The sequence below is a fragment of the Haliotis cracherodii genome, unplaced genomic scaffold, assembly GCF_022045235.1.
Source record: "Haliotis cracherodii isolate W230 unplaced genomic scaffold, xgHalCrac1.p SCAF_2, whole genome shotgun sequence".
Taxonomy (NCBI): domain Eukaryota; kingdom Metazoa; phylum Mollusca; class Gastropoda; order Lepetellida; family Haliotidae; genus Haliotis; species Haliotis cracherodii.
The window spans coordinates 39,454,665-39,474,056 of NW_027266275.1; the positions used below are offsets into that span (position 1 = coordinate 39,454,665).

At 39.0% G+C, this 19,392-nt stretch overlaps 1 protein-coding gene across 4 annotated transcripts; it reads right to left on the minus strand.

Moving 5' to 3' along the window:
- Nucleotides 1–440: 440 nt before the first annotated feature.
- LOC139468079 (ubiquitin carboxyl-terminal hydrolase 22-like) lies at nucleotides 441–19,389 on the minus strand. 4 transcript variants are annotated; one of them, XM_071249791.1, is made up of 13 exons: nucleotides 19,187–19,389; nucleotides 18,027–18,159; nucleotides 16,705–16,818; nucleotides 16,256–16,357; nucleotides 15,635–15,807; nucleotides 13,636–13,783; nucleotides 11,511–11,613; nucleotides 10,043–10,146; nucleotides 8,700–8,757; nucleotides 6,801–6,927; nucleotides 4,035–4,198; nucleotides 3,010–3,159; nucleotides 441–2,103 (listed from the first exon to the last, which is right to left on the minus strand). In XM_071249791.1, the coding sequence occupies exons 1-13, from the start codon at nucleotides 19,304–19,306 to the stop codon at nucleotides 2,061–2,063; spliced, it is 1,539 nt and encodes a 512-aa protein (XP_071105892.1). In that variant the 5' UTR covers nucleotides 19,307–19,389; the 3' UTR covers nucleotides 441–2,060. The 4 variants fall into 4 exon arrangements, with proteins under 4 accessions (XP_071105892.1, XP_071105891.1, XP_071105890.1 ...); XM_071249790.1 differs by having other exon boundaries at nucleotides 10,031–10,146; XM_071249789.1 differs by having other exon boundaries at nucleotides 16,690–16,818.
- Nucleotides 19,390–19,392: the final 3 nt, after the last annotated feature.

The window sequence follows — 19,392 nt, forward strand, 5'->3', positions numbered from 1 at the left end:
GGATTTTAATGCTAAATGATGGATCAGAGTAAGGGGTGGATTTGTCTTTTTGAACACGCAAGAACATTAATTCTCTGTCAGGTGTGAGAAACTTACCGGTAACATTCTGATAACAATCAACCAAATCAGCTTCAAATGATCTAACATCCATTAGAAAACACAAAAAGCCATATGCACTTTTTTTATGCTTATTTGGGGGGAGTGGACAGGAAAAGTTTGTTGAAATTGATATTAAATGACTCTGGATTAAGTTCTTAATTCTGTTAACAGCTTGATAAGATAGTTTGTCAAAATGAATCAAGTTATTGGAACCTTATTAAGTATCACCCCAAAACAGGAAATAATTCCAATAATAAAAAAATCAGAAAGGTACAGTCTAATATTGTAGAAGTACTTATCAAATTTAATCAAAGGAACTTATATATAACTCTTTAAAAATGTTTCTAAATGACATCACAAAATGTCAAGTTGAGAACATTCGGACTTATATTGTTAAAATATCCCATCATTCCCTCTTTGATAAATTAAATAAACTAATTGTGACCAAAATTATTTTTGATTTCTTTTTTATAATTATTCTGTGTGACCTCATATCTAGATTTCTAAGGATTTCTAAATATTTTGAGCTGTTAACCATTGTTGTCACATGCATCATTTATTACTAGCTGTTTCTTCTGTTTCCATCTGACAGAAATGTACAGAATTATTCATCTTAAAAGTAACTTAAAAAATGATAACCAAGAAATACCATGTAAAGATCAGAAAACTAAACAAGACCATGTGCAAGAGCAATAAACATCAAAGGTGCTTTGAAAACAACAATGCAACAATTGAACTCGTTATTACATAGGAACAAGAATCAGGACCATAATATAACAATCACCCTCCATCTTGATATTTAAACTTGACCATAAATAAAAACCGAAACCACTACAAAGCATGTAATTAATGAACTTGGTATATCGCTTTAATTCTAAAGCTATGCTGTGTGTTAAAGAAACGCAATTTCCACACCTCACAATGTTACCAATCAAAAGAATTGTTTTGATAAATACTTAAAAAACTCACACCAGGTGAGAATGGCAGTGTTATAGTTAAGTAGTACTTAATTTTCCCAAATGACATTCAAAGGACTATAAATAGTATGTTACAATTCAACAAAACAGACCAACTCAGAATCAATCAAAGGGCAGCACTTGTTTTTGATTTAGTTTGTCGATCTACCAAGAAGCACTACTTTACAGTCACTGTTGTCGACTTAATGAGAAGGATGTTGTAAATCTAGAAACTGACTGAAAGACTTCAGCACGAGTCAAGGTGCCGTTTTGACAGCTCCAACCTAGCTTCACATTCAGGCAAGAAGCGTATCACAACATAAAGTAACAAAATAATCTTTGGCATAGTAAAACAGCTACTTGACAATACACATGTATTGTTCACACTGAAGTAGAAGTACTCTCATGATATGTACAGATGATAGCCGACACTCCTCGTGGCTTGATTAGCTAATCTATACAGCATTCACCTAATACCCTTGCAGGCTCTCTCCCACTGATGCCAGGCCATCAAAGTAGATGGCTGCTGTGTGGTGTTGGCCGTTCATCTGAGTACCCGTATATCAGACTTGTCTGATACAGATGCAGCTCAACACAGGGTGGAATACTAGGGTGGGGCAGAGTGATTGTGGTTGTACATCAGCACGGTAACCCTTTACCCATTGTGACTTTTTAAACGCAGTGTTTTAATTGTCATTGCCAACAGCAAGAAGTGAGTGGTAATTATGGCAATATATGTCTGTAATATCACCAACTTGCTATACCAGCTATCAACCATATAGTGTGTTCCACCGGTACACTGGCTTTACAGTCATGTCACATTGCTGGGCCACCCAAGGTGCCACCCAAGGTACAGCTCCAGGTTATTGGATGAGGGTTAATCGTGGCTGGGCAAAATGATGAGGCAGCGACAGGCAAGGTGTAGTGCATCCGTTTGATTTCACCTGAATTACAACAGTTGAGCAAGTAATTGACAAATTAAACATTTCCTAAGAGCCACGTATGTCATTCATACTCCAGGATTTGCTTGTGGTAGAACAAAAGGTACCTGAAAGAGAAAAGAAACAATTAGGAAACAGAAAACGTCACAAACATCTTATGAAAATCATGTTATCCGTCCATCGGCTCACATACAAAATTGCTTATGTGCTAAGATCGCTTTTGGTAATAATGTCCCAATGCATATTTCATTTAGCTCTAAAAGCATTCAGTACTGGGCTATAATATGACAGGGATTGTTTAAATGGCATACTCAATGCCCTTTGTGTAAACAATTGCAACAAGTCATTGATCTAAAGGAGTGCCCTTGTCTATGATGGAAAGGACATGGCAAACTATCACTATGTTTTAGAGGTTTCCCCCAAGAAAAAGAAAGTGAAACATAACTGAAGCGAAAGATGAAAGGGGTAACAAGTATCTGTCTGTTGTCTTGAAGTACTCCAGCTATATGAGGGCAGCCTGTAAATAATCAAGTGGACCAGACAATCCAGTACAACCATCATAGATTACAAGGGATTAATTTGACTCTGTCCCGTACATTATCCCAAATTAGTTGCCTTTTACAACTCGCAATGGGGACATTGAGATAAATAGACTTTGTGTATTCATAGCAATGGGGAGCTGGGGACACATTCCACCCAGGTCACCTAGCATGTGGTGTACAATTATGTTTGCAGTTTCTAGGTAGGACTGTCTACTGCTCACTGCTATGTGTTCTGCCACAACAGGTTTCTCATTCAGATAGGTTTGTTGGTTGTTTGGTTGGTTGGTTGGTTGTTTAACGCCGCACTCAGCAATATTCCAACTATATGACGGCGGTCTGTAAATAATCCTGTTAGTCGCCTTTTATGACAAGCACAGTCACCTTTTACGGCAAGCATGGGTTGCTGAAGACCTATTCTACCCCGGAATCTTCACGGGTCTCATTCAGACAGGACTTTGCATAAGGCATTACCCTTCACTATTGAGAACTTCTTCTGGTGATGCCTTTGTGATCATGTGATCTTCACACTTGAACCACTGGTCCTTGTGGAGGCGGATGTAGCATGTGTAGTGACCGGTTTCTATGGTACCACTGTGATTCACCACAGAGAACAAAGAGTATCTGAAACATCAGTGATCAGTATACCAATTTATGCTTCAAGAAAATCAATAAGTAACAAAATTTATAAAAAATGTGAATGTATAAATACTTGCTCAGAGAGTACTTACCTAAATTTTTGGTTTACAGATTCGACCAACCAGAGAAAAAAGTCAAGTCAGAACAAGAAACCAAAATAGAAAGATTTCTTTATAAAACATCCATCAAATCAAATAATAAACAGGAGAAATGTTGTGCGAAGTTACTGATAAGTGAGATCGATGGAGATGGTCACTGTCCCTTGCACTGCATGTTGTGGATAGTTTGCCCTGAATTGCCATACTGAGAGACCTCTGGTGGCACAGGATAGACCTAGTTATCACACAGAAACTTCAAACAAATTGATCTTCTCATGAAAATCGATGATACATTGCCCATTGTAGTTGTATAAGTTTTAGAAGCTGCATCTACTGATGCTAACCGATGCTGCATCTATTGATGCCAACCAATACTGCATCTACTGAAGTCAACCAATACTGCATCTGCGGAAGTCGAACAATGCTGCATCCATAGAAGTCAACCGAGCTGCATCAACTGATGCTAACCGATGCTGCATCTATTGATGCCAACCGATACTGCATCTACGGAAGTCAACCAACGCTGCATCTACAGAAGTCAACCAACGCTGCATCTATTGATGCCAACAGATACTGCATCTACAGAAGTCAACCGATGCTGCATCTACGGAAGTCAACCGATGCTGCATCTACGGAAGTCAACCGATGCTGCATCTACGGAAGTCAACCGATGCTGCATCTATGGAAGTCAACCGAGCTGCATCTACTGAAGTCAACCGATGCTGCATCTACAAAAGTCAACTTCTCGTTTCTCCCACTCACTTGTTTTCACATGAAAGACCTTTGGCAGAGACCTGCACAATTTGATTTGAGTAGCCATTGTTGTTGTTTCTCGAAGAAGACATGAAGGGTGTCATGTCTAGTTCTTCTGGGAATGATACAAATGTTGAGATCTTCTTATGGTAGCCCGTGGAATGCTCAAATCTCTGCAATACACAAAACAACATCTTCTTAAAAACTCTTAAACACATGAGGTTGCTAAATAATTCAAAATAACTCATAACATATACGGGTAAATGTATGTGACCACCTTAATCATGACAACACTGACCAATTCAGCAGGTTTCCACAGATATCCTTTCTTGCCATGCCTTGATATTTTCTGCTGTGATATAACTGGCATATACCTGACTGCTGTAACAGTCACTATTTTCAACATAATTAGCACTACACAGACTCTTCATTTTAAGCTAAACTCTAATGTTCACTAAGGTATATAAACTCTAAATGACACATTGTTAGTGGGTGGAGCATCAAGTTTTATACCTATTTAACCACATACAGATAGACACATCAAAACAGGAACTTGTGGTACTGTATTGATCTTTCTCTGGGATAGGTACTTGATAAACAAGTGGGGTTAGCACGCATTGTGTTGCATTAGTCTCACTGATTATCTACTGTGCAAAATTCACACTGTACTATATCGTATATGGGTCATCTTCCCTAGGCAAGGGAGTTAACAGACTGTGAAAGTCCACTTTCCACCCTTGCCCAACTAGGCTATTACAAGCTGTGTCAATTCAATGTCCCTCCTACAGACCAATTAGATTCCACCTCTCTTATCACTTGTATTTGCGGCCTACCTTTAGAATACAGTACCACAAACTTTTCAAACACGTGACAATAGCCTACCGGTGAAGCTGAAATCAATTCCCGCTCTTTTTACAGTTGTATTAACAACTGTTGGAGACAGTGTGAATAAGTGATTGTGGAATAAACACGCTGAATGTGACGCAAATATAAGCCAGGTTACAAAATAGTTAATTGGCGATTAAATTACTCACCATTGTCTCTTATATGTTATTACTTCATAAATGAATTATATTTTACGTGCACCAATTTGGTGTCGCACCGTGTAAACAAAAAATGGCAACATGTGCTTGAGTTACACACGCGACCATTCATCGTAGAAAAAACAACGCAAGATAAACAAATTTTTATTGCATATATAAGGTTAGTGTGTGCACTTGTGGTGTGCTTCATTCCAGGTCGTCTTATACACGGAGTATAGGATTTTGGGTTGATTTTGAAGGCGTGTACAGGGGGGTCATCGTGTACAGGGGGGTCATCTTATACTTGGGGTCGCCTTATACACAGCGATATATGGTATGATGTAATTTGTAGTATTTTGTTGCCAGTCACACTGGCGAAACAATGCCCTGTGACGTCAAGGGTCATCGAAATGTCATTGAATACGCCAAGCGCTGTGGAGAGTTTTGAATATTTGTTTACTGAATATAGCCTGCGGCTGCGCATTTTATAGCAAGCGCTAGTTTACGAAAGCACTTTTTTTTTATATATTTTTTATTTCGATTTTCTCATAATTCAAGTGGCTAGAAGGGTTATAAATGGCAACTAATATACATATATTATTTTTTAGGTGCATTAATTTTCATTATTATGCAAAAGAATGTAGTTTATTAGGGATATTATATATTGGATCACCTTTACGATCAATCACCCCTTTTCGATCATTAGGGTTAGGTACCGGTTTAGTGGCTATTAGATTACGCGAATTCTGTCCTTAGCCCTTGGATCCCCTTTACGATCAATCATCCCTTCACGATCATTAGGGTTCGGTAAATCTACCCGTTTAGTTTCTCCTAAACGTAATTCTTCACACAAAAACATCAAGTAAAAAGAATTAAATGGTTTTGTGTCGAATACTTTGGCTACTGGAAACTGTCCTGGAACATTCACACAAGCCACTTTCACCTGCTACATTTTTTCAGTACTGATTCAAAAGCGAACTTACCGTTGTGTCGTCACTAACCATGCAGCATGCCTCCCTCGTTCCTTATTATTATCCACATCATCCTCACAGTGTTCCCTAACACACTTTTCTGTCACAAAATCCACCCGACGAATTATTACATAACTCGTCATTCATGCGTACTCGCGAGTTCGACATCTGACGTTTGACGCCTTGAGCCGTTTTCAGTTCGCGCCATATCGGATCATTCCTCGCCACTCGGTATCTTGTAGATTACGGAATGGGACGAGTGTGCCAAATGTCATTGGGATCATTCGTAAGTGTCGATAGACTAAAGTCACCAGACACCATGCCTACCCGTAACCTTCGTAAGAGTCCGTCACCTATTCAACCTTTTTCGTTCAGTTCCGTAACGTTGTAGGCATGACTAGGTAAATTTGCACTTTGTTTCACAGTGTGGACGTAGCTCAGTCGGGCTAACAATCCGAAGGTTGCGAGTTCGCGTCCGACGGATTCTCACAAAAACTGGTTGCTTGTCTTTGAGACATGTGACCTACGGCAGAGACCGTCCTCACGAGAAGTTGGGGTACTGTATTCTAAAGGTGCTCCGTATTTGCTTCAAACAAAATGGCAGTGCCCAGTCAAGACAATCTGATCGATAATCAAAATCTATTTTTTGACAAAACATGTCTCTGGGTATGTCAAGGGTCAAAGCATTTGCTCATTAATTCCTCATATGGGCACATATGTTTGAAATTCATTCAATCTGTCACCTGCTGCAATATTAGGGGAATATTTGTGTAGCCACTCACCTTCAGATGGAAGCATGCCACCACCGGCAGTTTCTTCATTGTCAACTGTTTGGTGGACTCCTGGTAGCTGTGACACTTGCTACACTTGATCTTGGCTGAACTGCCCAAGTGCTCAGGTTTTGTAAACCTGCAGACACAACAAGCATCAGACCACTTTGATTGTGATGGGGATGTCGTTGATTTTTTGTTTGCCCCATTACGAAACATTACTTGATATTATGAGCAATAATCCATGTTGTGGGTGTAGGATGGACACACAATCAACCAAATGACCACATGATCTATTTTGTCAGCTCTTACGACAATCATAGTTTGCTGGGGACCTATTTGGCTGCACTCACTGGGAGGATGTCATTGAAAATTGAAAAAATGAATATTGTCGAAAATAAAATTATGAACATAGTTGAAAAGTCTTGTTAATCCGACAATCAGCTTTATCCGACACTCATAATGGGAAAGTATTAAATCAGCACTATTTAGATCCCTTAATCCGACAGTTTGGCTCTCTGACACACCTTATTTGCAACAAATTGCTAAAATCACACATTAATCAGTTTCCGTTAATCCAGCACAATGATCAGTATACTGTGCGGTCATCTGCCGATGAGTACACCACCCCATGTTTTGATGCGAGCTGTGTCGGCTGTGGCTGCATACTCAATGGCTGGAGTGAAACTTGCTTAACAACAAACAATTAATCCTTTACATGAACAAAACAAGATTAATTACATTTCTAGATTTCCTCGATCAAAAAAATCAGATCTAAATTCTCACTACTACCGAGGCCATCCCATTACAGGTCACATCAGAGCAAACTCTGGCCAATGAAATGACTAACAGGAAGTCAACAATAACCATTAAGAAAGCAGTTTTCTTGAGCTTTGTTACACTAGTTTTAAACTGGCGACTTACATTCCAGTTTATTCTTTGAAAAGTATTTTGAATCAGTCATACAATCTGTAACTGTAGATCAGAATAACCTTTCGAGGTTGCATGATAAGAGAACATATACCACTAACAATAGAACCATGAAAACATAATAATATTTATATTTGCTTTTTAATTATTTAATTACAACATACATGTTTCATTATCTGTTGCTTAGTTATCCGATTTTCGATCACAAACATTGATACTACTTAATTCTGTTTATCTGACATACTTGTTATCCAACATAATCATATGCAACCATGTCGGATTGACAGGATTTGACTGTAGAGGATACAATGTGTGTCGAAATACTGTCTTGGTGCACAACATGAGAGAGTTTGGTTCAACGATGCTTTGAAGAGTATTCCAGTTATGTCACTGGTGTCAGCTTAATGTGGAAAGGAAAGTCCCAATGATGCATGTCTCTGTTGTTTAACACTTTGGTGAAACCCATGAACATTGGAAGGTGCTGACATACCTAGAAAAATAATCAGGGCAAACAGTGAATGGAACCCATGACCATAGTTCCAGTCACACCTTAGGCACACTATTCAGGGTGAATTCCACAGACTGGATAAACCAAATGAGAATATGGATGGATATAAACATAATAATGTGACCATTAACCATTGAAATTATTTAAAAAACATACAACTCAACTTTCCAGAATTTATAGTTGTAAACAATGAAATACAACCATATCATATTGAAAGAAATCTAAATCATGTTCATCAGGTCTTTCCAATATTATCAAAAAGAGATTTGGTTTTTGAATTGCTGCTTGCAATATACTATCATGTTTGCAATAAACCTTTGAAATCTGATTTATTTAAAAAAAATGTTTGTTCACATTCCTCATGCTAAATGACAAACTGATGACATCAACTATCACATTAAAAGGATTTATCCACCCAATGGCGTGTCGTACAGTAGGCTGTAAACATACAGAAGCGTTACCAAGTCACCTACCTTTTCAAGCACTCAATCAATGAGGTAGGTTCATAGGTCCCTGGACTGTTAGTGTAACCTGGAAAATACAATGGGTTGTATCAACAGGGGTCTTCCAAATGTCCGCAGCATGACAGTCGACTGAATGCAACTTGAATCACAAACTTTTCTGGACAAAATGAAAGTTCTGGGCACTTTACATGTTCCTTAGCAAGCCTCATGTGACATGTCTTATTTTCAATCCAAGATTATTTCATATCCTTCTACTTCTGCAAAGTAAAATGAAACCATCATTTCTTGTCGGGGGCCCTAGAGCTGTTTCAGGCTCATATGACATCATATCCTAAGACGAGGTTATTGAAAGCAAAGGAGGTACATTGACACAAATTCAACATCTTTTTTTCAAACTTTTTCCCTTGTCAAACTAAACATTAAGTTAGATAAATGTAGGTGAACGTAGGTTAGAAGAGTGACCACTGTAGTAGCTTTGCTGTAATACCTAAGAAAAGATCGGTAACTCTTGGATATTTATGCGTAGAAGGGAACTGATAGGATGCTTACAGATGTGTGATGCTGCATTGTCAAGTAAAGTACTGGTTAATGATCAGCTTAGCGTTGAGCAGGTGGAAGCCACAAAGTGATGCAGGTCATTGACAACTACCACTCTGGCAAAAGCTAAGAGCTCATGTATGGTGATGACAGACCAAAATTCACAATCCATCAATTTAGGATTCAAACCCAAGACAGGTGGACCCTGGCATTGCTGAAGGATGCAACTTGTATAGTGAACTGCTGTGAGTTAGACCATACAGACACCCTGCAACTATCAAAGTGAATCAAAGTGAATCAAAGCTGTTATTCGCAACAAGAATAACCTGTTTCCATCAAGCTTCAACACTTGTAAAATGATTAACAATTAACAGACAAAAGTTACAACTCAACATGTCCACAATATACATGATTTGTTTATTTGTTGTTTATTCCACACTCAGCAATATTCCAACTATATGACAGCAAAGTGTAAATGATTAAGTCTGGACCAGACAATCCAGGGATTGGTGTCATGAGCATTGATCCAATTGGGATATGATGACTTGCATCAACCAAGTCAGCGAGCTCGATCACCCGATCCCATCAGTCATCTCTTACGACAAGAATGGGTTTTTGAAGGCCTCTTCCAACCCGGATCTTCAAGGGTCCACAATAAACATTAAGCAGATTCACACATGTATGTGTGTCTCGTACTGATTTTACAAAGTGAGTGTCCAACATGTTCAATACTTCATACTTCCTGAATGAGAAAGGGGTGATGCAGGTACGTCAAAAAAAAGGTTTGCTGGAAATATATTTACTTCTCGATATACCTGATTCGATAGAGAGGTGAGAGTTGTTGTTGTTAGAGGAAGGGGGCCCTGGGCCCAAGTCTAGCGAGATGTCCCATATAGGGTCAATCGTTGTGGAAACGTTACTGAAACATGAAAGACATATTTAGTTATAAATTATCAACATTTCGTACACACAAAAAAGGTATGTTCAATGTCAGAATCTGAACATTAGAAACAGTCACATACTACAGAATCCATTATAAGACATCCCCTCCTACAAATATATCAGGCCAAACAAGAGGCTGTATTCTCAATTCCACCATTTTCTCTCAACTCTCTCACTCAACCTTTCATTCCCCAACCTGTTCACTCCACATCCCACCACCCCCATTCTGATAACACCACTCAAAAGTTTATACAAAGCATGGACAGTTTATAGGACATTTTCCACAGGTTGGGCTAGAATACATATTATAGAATACATAATGGAACTACACCCTGCCTCACACAGCTCCCCATCTTATGGTGCTACATTTAACTCACCCCACCTTCCTGTCACAACATTCCATCCCCTCACCCTCCTTTTTAACACATTCTATAAACTTCTCAGCATGCTCGGTGTCATATCTGTTTTGAGTATGTGTTTGTTGTCTAAAGCCGCACTCAGCAATATTCCAGCTACATGACGCCTTTCTGACAATAATCAAGTCTGGGCTAGACAATCCAGAGATTGACATCATGAGCATTCCTCCACACAATTGGGATATAATGACATGCATGAACGAAGTCAGCGAGTCTGACAACTTATTCTAACCTGGATGTTCATAGGTCTGTGTGTACAGGGATTTATCTAGTAATCCAAACCATGTGTCCTTGGCCGGAAAATTGGAGAGAAAACATTATTTTGTTCAATTGTGTTTTAACATTGCATTCAATGGAATAATGTACAACTAAACATTAAATCCTCTTCCCATCCATCTCCTGATTGGTCCTGTTATCAGTGAGATACAAGTCGCTCTACAAAGGCAGAACCAGGTCAGGTGAGGCTAAACATTGCGATCAAAAGTATTGCATGTAAATAGGGATGTGTGTCGGTCTGCACTAATCTGGACTAGTGCTGGTTTTATAGAGCTAGCTAGCTGACTGAGATAACAAGGATACCCCACTCAGGCACAGTATCCCCTCCTATTCCCTTAAAGCTGAGTGCCAAAGCAAAGTAACAACAAGTATCTATTAACGTTTTTTGGTATGACGTGGTCAGGGTTTGAACCACGGACCTTTCATTTCCAGGCAGACACTATCCGCTAGACCACAGGTGCAGTGAAGCGATAACAGTAATTGATAAACATGAGACAAGACTTATTTCCAATTGGGAATGCATACTGACATCAGCTGTAGAATGGGGCCTCCGAGCAGGTCTACGTAAATCACTGACATCATCTTGTTATTGCAAACAAACAAACTATCTTGCACGACTTAAATGTCCACGTTGTTATTGTCGACTTACTTGCACTCTTTGCAGGTGACATCTGACTGCAGGCCCCCCGTGAAGATTTGGTCTATGATACAGTTGCAGTGATGTGGGTTGTTAGAGTTGAGGCCATTGGTACCTGGTCAAATACAACACTCATCACACCATCTTAATATCTCATATCACGAATATTTTGAAAGGTTTGTAAACTTAGACATAAACCAGACTTCAGAGATGAAAGGAAGCATCTTTGCAGCTTTAGACTAGGCAGCTCTTTATTTTATGAATGACAATGGCCAAATCCCACCAAAGAAAAATGTTCTAGCTTAGCCTTAATTTGCATTTACATACCCATGACAGCTTCATCTTTCGCATTTTTGTAATGGATTACAAACATATAAACATAAAACTATGACAAATCATACAAATTTAAATTAACTCCAATAATTGATCAAATGCACTTAAAAGTCTCTAGCCTCTGCAATCTTCTAAAAAGGATTAAAAAGCCCCCTCGAGAGAGGAGAAATGTAATAGCATGTGAATGACAGTACGATTCAAATGCCTTCCATTTATGGTCATACAATGCTTTCGTAGATGACCTGTGAGCCCCTGCAATGGTCTTGGCCACTTGTACAGAATAGCCCTTAGCTATCAATGGTTGAGCTGAGAGTGAGAGTATGGTTGATGAAGAAGGTCATCCCTTAGAGGTAGATGGTACAATTTTCGTGTCCACAAAGAGTAGTGATGGATCCCACATGGTGAGCTAGAAGTTCTAGTAAAGCTGTCGTTTTATCCTGGATGAGGGTCACAGCACCTCAAATACAAGATTTTTGTGGGGAAGATGCATGAGCTAAAGCGATAAAATGGTAGAGATCAAAGGGAGTGTCTTTCAAACAGTGGTATTGAGGTAAATGAGATCCTTCTCTACCACTGAAGAACAAGAGTACAGACTTTGGAGCTAATGTTGCAAAGTCTCAATCCAGTTCAGGAGCAACTGTAGCCAAGCCTTGAGTGCCTGCGTTTGCCAATACAAAGTGTGGAGATTGAGGCTATCATGAAGACAGTGATAGCATCCAAATTCTTTGTCTAAACTGGATGCCATATCCTGCAGGACTGGTCTCAGAGGAAGCGTGATGTTCAGCGATGAGGCTGAAGTTACAACAAATGACGATAAGGTGTCTTCTGTTTAAGTGCTTTTCGACAGTTGTAGCTTCTCTGCTATCCAGATAAGCACTGATCTGCGATGTCGAAGCTCCCAGATAGCTGGGGAGGTATAGTGGTCTGATTCGGATTCTAGAGGTTGATTCACTGAAAGGGATGTAGCAGCTGTCGATGCAGAGGGAGGTACCACAGTCAGTACATTGGTTGTCGACTGGGGAAGACATGCTGCTATTACAGCCTGTAACTAGAGATCCATGATGTAGGGATAACTTGAGATGGAGTCTGTCATGTAGTAGGTTCAGAAGTGTATGATTTGGTTCAGAAGGAACAGCAAGCCATCCAAATTGGGGTGGAGACATCATTCCAGTTCACGTGTGTAAGTACCGTATTAGGCAGGGTTCCAAGGATAATCCCGTCGTTGACAAAAGAAAAAAATATGAGGGTAGTCTCATGGTTTGAAACCCGGATAGGTGAAAGAAGATTGAGACATGTAGTATCATTGTAACGTTCATCCTCCGACCCCAGACGTGATGAATAGTGTCCGAGTCATAAGAGGAGTATCCATCCCTATTACTAACAACACATCACCGTTGTGTGGCGATTTGAAAAAGAATGAGTTGATTGGGATAGACATGTGATCAGCTCAAGTATGTCAACCACCTTGCACAGCTTGCAGAACCTAGATCTGGGCGCTGATCGTGGCCACATGAGCCTCATGAGGTATGTACGGATACAGTAACTTCAGGAGCTGAAAACCTTTATTTCAAACATGTTTCCACTCAGAATCAAAAGAAGAAAGAGAAATGCATAGTGTGAGATAGGATAACTTTAAAAATTGTCCTTGACATTAACATGATTAAGTCCACTTGGACGAATGGATCTGATGATTCTCTAACACCAGTCTGCAAACAGTCTTATCAAATAGATATTAGTAGTGTTTCAAAACCAAGGTAACAAAGGTTCAAATTTGACCTGCCTTGTGTTAATTTGGAAATCTTACCCTTGCAATGTCTATGTAGAACATCTAGCGCAGCTATGAGGAACTCATGAGCATCCTGTTGTTCATAGCCAGCTAGATGCCGAGCATTGGTCCACACTAAGTGCAACAGTCGATACGGGATGTGAGGTGTCCGAACCCCTGAGTAGAACTGTAACAAACAAAAGCATGTTTTACAAACACCAATTGAGACACTTCAAACTGCAGTCTATCCAGGGTATTATATCTCCATACTTTTTGATAAATACCATGGGCCCATTTCATACTATCACACTGTAGCATTGTTACGGAAGGGATGTGATCTCCATTTGTCTGTTTATCTATCACAAACTTAGCACAGAATTTCTAGCTCATGATCTTGAAATTAACTAGCAATCAATAGTGGCTTGTTTGAAAGAGTGTTTGACATAGATTAACTTTCAAAATTGCAGCCTTGTACTAAAGAGCCCTTCGTATATTTAATTTAATTAAAAGACTGTCTTAAATAACCATTTAGCTGTCTATTAAAACATGATCCACTGTGACATTCCTGACTGAAGATGAAGGTCAAAGGTTTCTGTTGACTCCAAATATTGGAATACCTTACTCTCTGATTAAACCCTTTGGAATACAATACAATAGAAAAAAGAGCAGACAGTAAAATGCTCAAAATAGTGCATCGGGTTGAGAAACATCATACCATTCAAGGGAAATCTTGTCAATCCTGACAACAGTGTTTCATGTGAAAGGCACTAGATTACCTGCAACCATTTTCTTGATTACCGAAATATTGGTAAGGAGTAATGTCCTTACATCCCACCATTCACAACAGTTATCATCATGAAGGTAGTGTTTGCAAACTAACAGGGTCTATACTATCACTGTATGTAACTGGAATGCCTTAGGTTGCAAATGTTTACATTGATAAAAGCCATGAGCAAGGGTATGGACAGCATTTTGTACAGACCAATATTCTTATCAGGATTATTTTTAGCCCTAAAACAGCAACCAGCAAAACCTGGCAAGTTTAGGGGTGTAACATTGCAGCTATTGCAGCAGCTAGTCTGGCCCTCCATTGTTTCAGTAACCAACTGGACTAGATACAGGAGACAGTGAGTATTGCCTGACACAAGCATGTGATTAAAGTCCGTCACTTTGCAGTTCTTCACGGTGAATATTGAGATGCAGGCGACAAACAGTTATAATACAAAACAAGACTTCTTGGACATTAGGTCCATCAACACAGTCTCATTAAAATCATTTACTCTCTATGCGAACATCTGAAAACCCTCTATAAGAGGTAGTCAGGTGAACATTCCAGTAGGCCAACTAGCATTGAAGCTTATGTTCCTGGTATGACCAAGTGAAGCATTCAGACTGAATCAGAGCAGCATATCTGATTTCAGTATCTCGAAAAGGAGCATAAACAGCAGTTCTGAATGGAAAAAATAATGACTGCTATTACATCATTATGTTTATGAGTGCCACAAGTATCTACATCCAAAAGGGAGAACATCTAAGGACTACTTATGTTCTGTGTCGGTTTTCCACTGTTAAGGCTGAAATTTTGAAATCAAAGGGGTTAAACATTGAAGTCAAATCATTTTTAAAAACTGACATCTGATCTGATTAGTTAAAAAAACAATACAAGCATCCTTCATTTAGATTATGTTGGTTGGTTGGTTTGTTGTTTAACGCCGCACTCAGCAATATTCCAGCTATATGACGGTGGTCTGTAAATAATCGAGTCTGGACCAGACAATCCAGTGATTGATATCATGAACATTGATCTCCACAATTGGAATCGATGACATGCATAGTCAAGCATAGTCATCTTTTACGGCAAGCATGGGTTGCTGAAGACCTCTTCTACCCTGGAATCTTCACGGCTCCATTTAGATTAGGACCAAAGATCACTCAGTACACCTGACGTGACCCTCTATGGAGGGTTTTTCAGATCTTCATGCAGAGTAATAATGTAATGAGGTGAAAGACCTGATTGTAATGAGATTTATTAACATACCTCCTGAAACAGGCGTGACATCTCACAGACGAGGCACTGCTTGGAGTTGCTGGATGTCTGGCAGTTGTGCTGGTCAGACAGGAAGTAGTCACGGAGGATGGGTGTGTGAGTAAGGGCCTGGACGATGCAGTTCATGAAGCAGGTATTGCCTAGATTGATCAAACCTCGAAGACCTGCCAATGACACTTGCATAATAATACACAGCAACATCAGCAGCTAGTGAGACGTGCTCCACAATTTGCTCACACCTACCATTGGGATAAATCTACACCTACATGACTGGATTGCTTGAAAAGAAACTCTCTAAAAAATCAGACCAATGTTGTCACAGCATCAGAACAGCATTAGAAATTGGCACTAGTCCTGTAGTCCTTGACAAAACTGCCCAAAGGTTAAGGTATCATAATAGAAATAGAAATTTGCCATTTTTAAGGGGTTTGCTATACATTATCATTATAAGGACTAGTGGACTAAAACAGTTAGTTTCTATTGCTGAACCAATCAGAACCCTCTTATAACATGTATAACACATAATTCAATGTTACATCTTTATATAAAACCAAACCCCCATTTTAAGTGTATTGTTCCACTATCTCACCATGAGGATGTGATGGGACATACCTATGGTCGATTTCTCTTCAACTTTCCTTCGTTTGGGGTTCAGTTTCAGGAGTGCAACTTCCTCTTCTGATGGGTCCCAAGGAGTCAGTGACCCTTTCAGGCCTGCAAATGTTACAGGAAATCTTGTTACCATTGTTAAATCGCTGCTGCAAGACACCCGACTCACATGCACTTATATTTATTCTTAAATTTACCTTGCACAAGTTAAACATGTTAAATGCGATAATGTAACTGAAAAATCTTTTAGTGAGGATGGACATGGTGAATATATCTTTTAATAGTTCTTCCCCACCAAATTTATAACTATTAGTATCAAAGAGAAAATATAATAACTTCACTAAGTGCAGATCCCTTCAAACATCAGTACATCTCATTCCAGCCATCATACTATTATTCTGGATATTATGGATGCAAGAAGAATGACAGGATATTACATGTGTCCGACTGACCAAGCGAGGATGCCGATTTCCGCCCCAGTCCATAAGCCAACAGCTCCAGTTCTCGGTCATACACGTAGTCATGGCAGGAGAAACAGTAGATGGCTCCATACACCATGTCAATGGCTGAAATAAACCACAATTCAAGTAACTAATTATATGCACCCCCAAAATAAGACCAAAAATGTACATAATATGTAGGGCTGGGACGGGTAACTCGGGTACCCGGGGTCGGGTGGGTACTGAGAAGGACCCGGGTACCCACAGAACTACTCGGACCTGTGGTTGGTCATGTGATATATTGTTTAATGACAAAAATTATCTTGAACTCTGTGTCAAACTACAAGTCACTAATGTTCGCATTTCTTTTTGACCATGCACCCATTCCTTCTGATTTCTCATATGGCTGAACAAAGATATATCTTAATTCAACTTCAGTGTATGAATGACCAGATTGTTTAATACATGTATTTTAATATGTTTTGCCAAGGCTATGAGACATCTCCTGAGACCTACAGTGGGTACCCGGGTAGTAAATTTGAACTCGTCACAGCCCTAATAATCAGACAGTCCATATCTTCTTGTGTGTATCAAATATTTGTTATATAAAACAGCAGGGTAGACAGGGTTGACCTATATCACTGACTAGTAACTATTACCCCAAAAGCTTTATGTCCATCAACGTTTGAACTAGGATTGTTCACTACCGCTCAACATCTGAAAACAAACTTAATTTTTGTATTGTTTTAACATGTTTAATAACAGTTTTCCCGCTGGCTTTTGAAATTGCCAGTCCTCCCCTAATTTTTGCCAGTCCCAATTATCAACAAATAAAAAAACGTATGAAAATTATTTGGTTTTAATTCTTGCAACATCATGTTCAGTGCAAAGATGTCATCTCGTACGTAACTTAGTTAGATCTATACGTCATTTACACAAACTTCAGTCACAATTTTCTCTTCTGCTTTCTTATAAATATTTCGAGACGAAGTCGCTACTAATGGATATTTAACCTAGAAACAGAAAAGAGGAAACCCTCTGACTTTGTTCGAAAAATGTACTTATATGAATTATTGAATATCACCGTTGTTTTGCTCAACAACAAAGATTTATAAGGTACTGGCAGTCACATGAATTACCGGTCCAAGCTTAATTTTACTGGTAAAAAAACTGGTAATTACAGGTAAACAGGAACGCTGAATAAGTTCTCCTCTTGGTCAATTCTCAAGGCACCTGGAGCACTATTACTGCAAATGCAGTACGATTAACGCAAACCTTAAAGACAGCACCACCCCTCAATTTAAAACACTGCATACATGACAGTTTTATTTTACCAAGGTTGTGTTTCTTGCTCCTGGCATGGTCATGGATGTGTCGATCACTGTAGCAGCCGAAGTAGACACAGAACAGACAGGCATGGAGACGCACACAGTGCTTCCTACATGTGTGACACAGGCAGGACTTGGCCTGAAAAGTCCCATACAATGCTTAAGTTGAGAGAAATTCATTTTTTTATGTACAATGTCTGCAAATGAAATGAATCCTGGAAACAAGCAGCAGGAAGGACATTGGACAAATTTATTTTACCGAATGAAAACATTCAGAACATGTGCACTCAGTAAAACCTACATATGTTTGTAGCTTGTGGATCAACATGTTTTGGTTGTCTTGTGAATATTTTACATTAAAAAGTGAACAATTTACCCAATTGTACCTGAAATGGTGCATTTAGTTGCTGTTCGTCATAACAAAAAGTAAATAGCTATTCTCATTTAATGAGAATGTCATTTGTCCATCAGAGAAAAGCAAAAAGAAGACACTGTGTCATATTGTAAATATGAACTTAAAATGTAGCCCAAACATTATAATTTCATAGGAAAATAACATTCTCTAAAATATTTTACCATCCCACTATGTAGTGCAACTGTTTTGTACTCAAAATGTAACAGGGCCATACATATTGCCAAACTGTGGCAACAGAAAAGAAATGCAAGTATCAGTTACAAGAGTCCTATACACATGTACTACATAGTAGTACTTTGCAAAAATACTTGTGACAGTCTGTGACTCCAATTTCAAATCAGCACTTGTTTTTTCAATGTCTTTTGTTTGTTTGTGTACATTTGAAGTCACAGTATTTCGATTGAACCAAATGACTAATGACTGTGATTTTGAATTTAGTCAGTATTTATAGTTTGATAAGTATGTTATTTATTGCCAAAAGCCGTATTGATTCCACAAAACGTAAAGAAATTCACATCTCACTGCAAAATATCGTCTGACATTTCCAGGAAACCCGGATTTCGCTCAACGGAGTATTAAGTTCATGTAAGCAAGTGGGCATCGCATACTGCAAGGCTAATGCGTAATATAGGAAGTCACTGTTCGAACTACGCAATCTTTACTTATGACATCATCATTAAAGAACTGATAGTAGACAGAGCATATAAAACAGTCAAACATTTTATTGTGAAGTTTCAAGAGAGGCTTTCACCTTCTGTCGTCTTGTGTCAGCTGTCGTGCAGGCGATAAAATAGGAATGAATGAAACGGAAAGGTTCGGTCCCTTTGGCTGCTTTGAAACTACTTAAGTGTGAGCAGCCATCGACACTCATCTTTCCCCCCTCCTGTGACTTTCGAGCGACGCAAACTTCGTGTGAACTTCGAGTCAGATTTATCACCAAAATGCTCAACAAAGGTT

What these genes read in the sequence shown, in the direction of transcription:
- LOC139468079 (XM_071249788.1), bottom strand. Translation starts at nt 19,306, where the DNA reads ATGAGTGTCGATGGCTGCTCACACTTAAGTAGTTTCAAAGCAGCCAAA. An exon ending in TGAAGAGAAATCGACCATAG is followed by an intron (nt 15,808 to 16,255) that starts GTATGTCCCATC and finishes TGTCATTGGCAG; the next exon opens with GTCTTCGAGGTTTGATCAAT. An exon ending in GAAGTTCTCAATAGTGAAGG is followed by an intron (nt 2,104 to 3,009) that starts GTAATGCCTTAT and finishes TTTCTCTTTCAG; the next exon opens with GTACCTTTTGTTCTACCACA.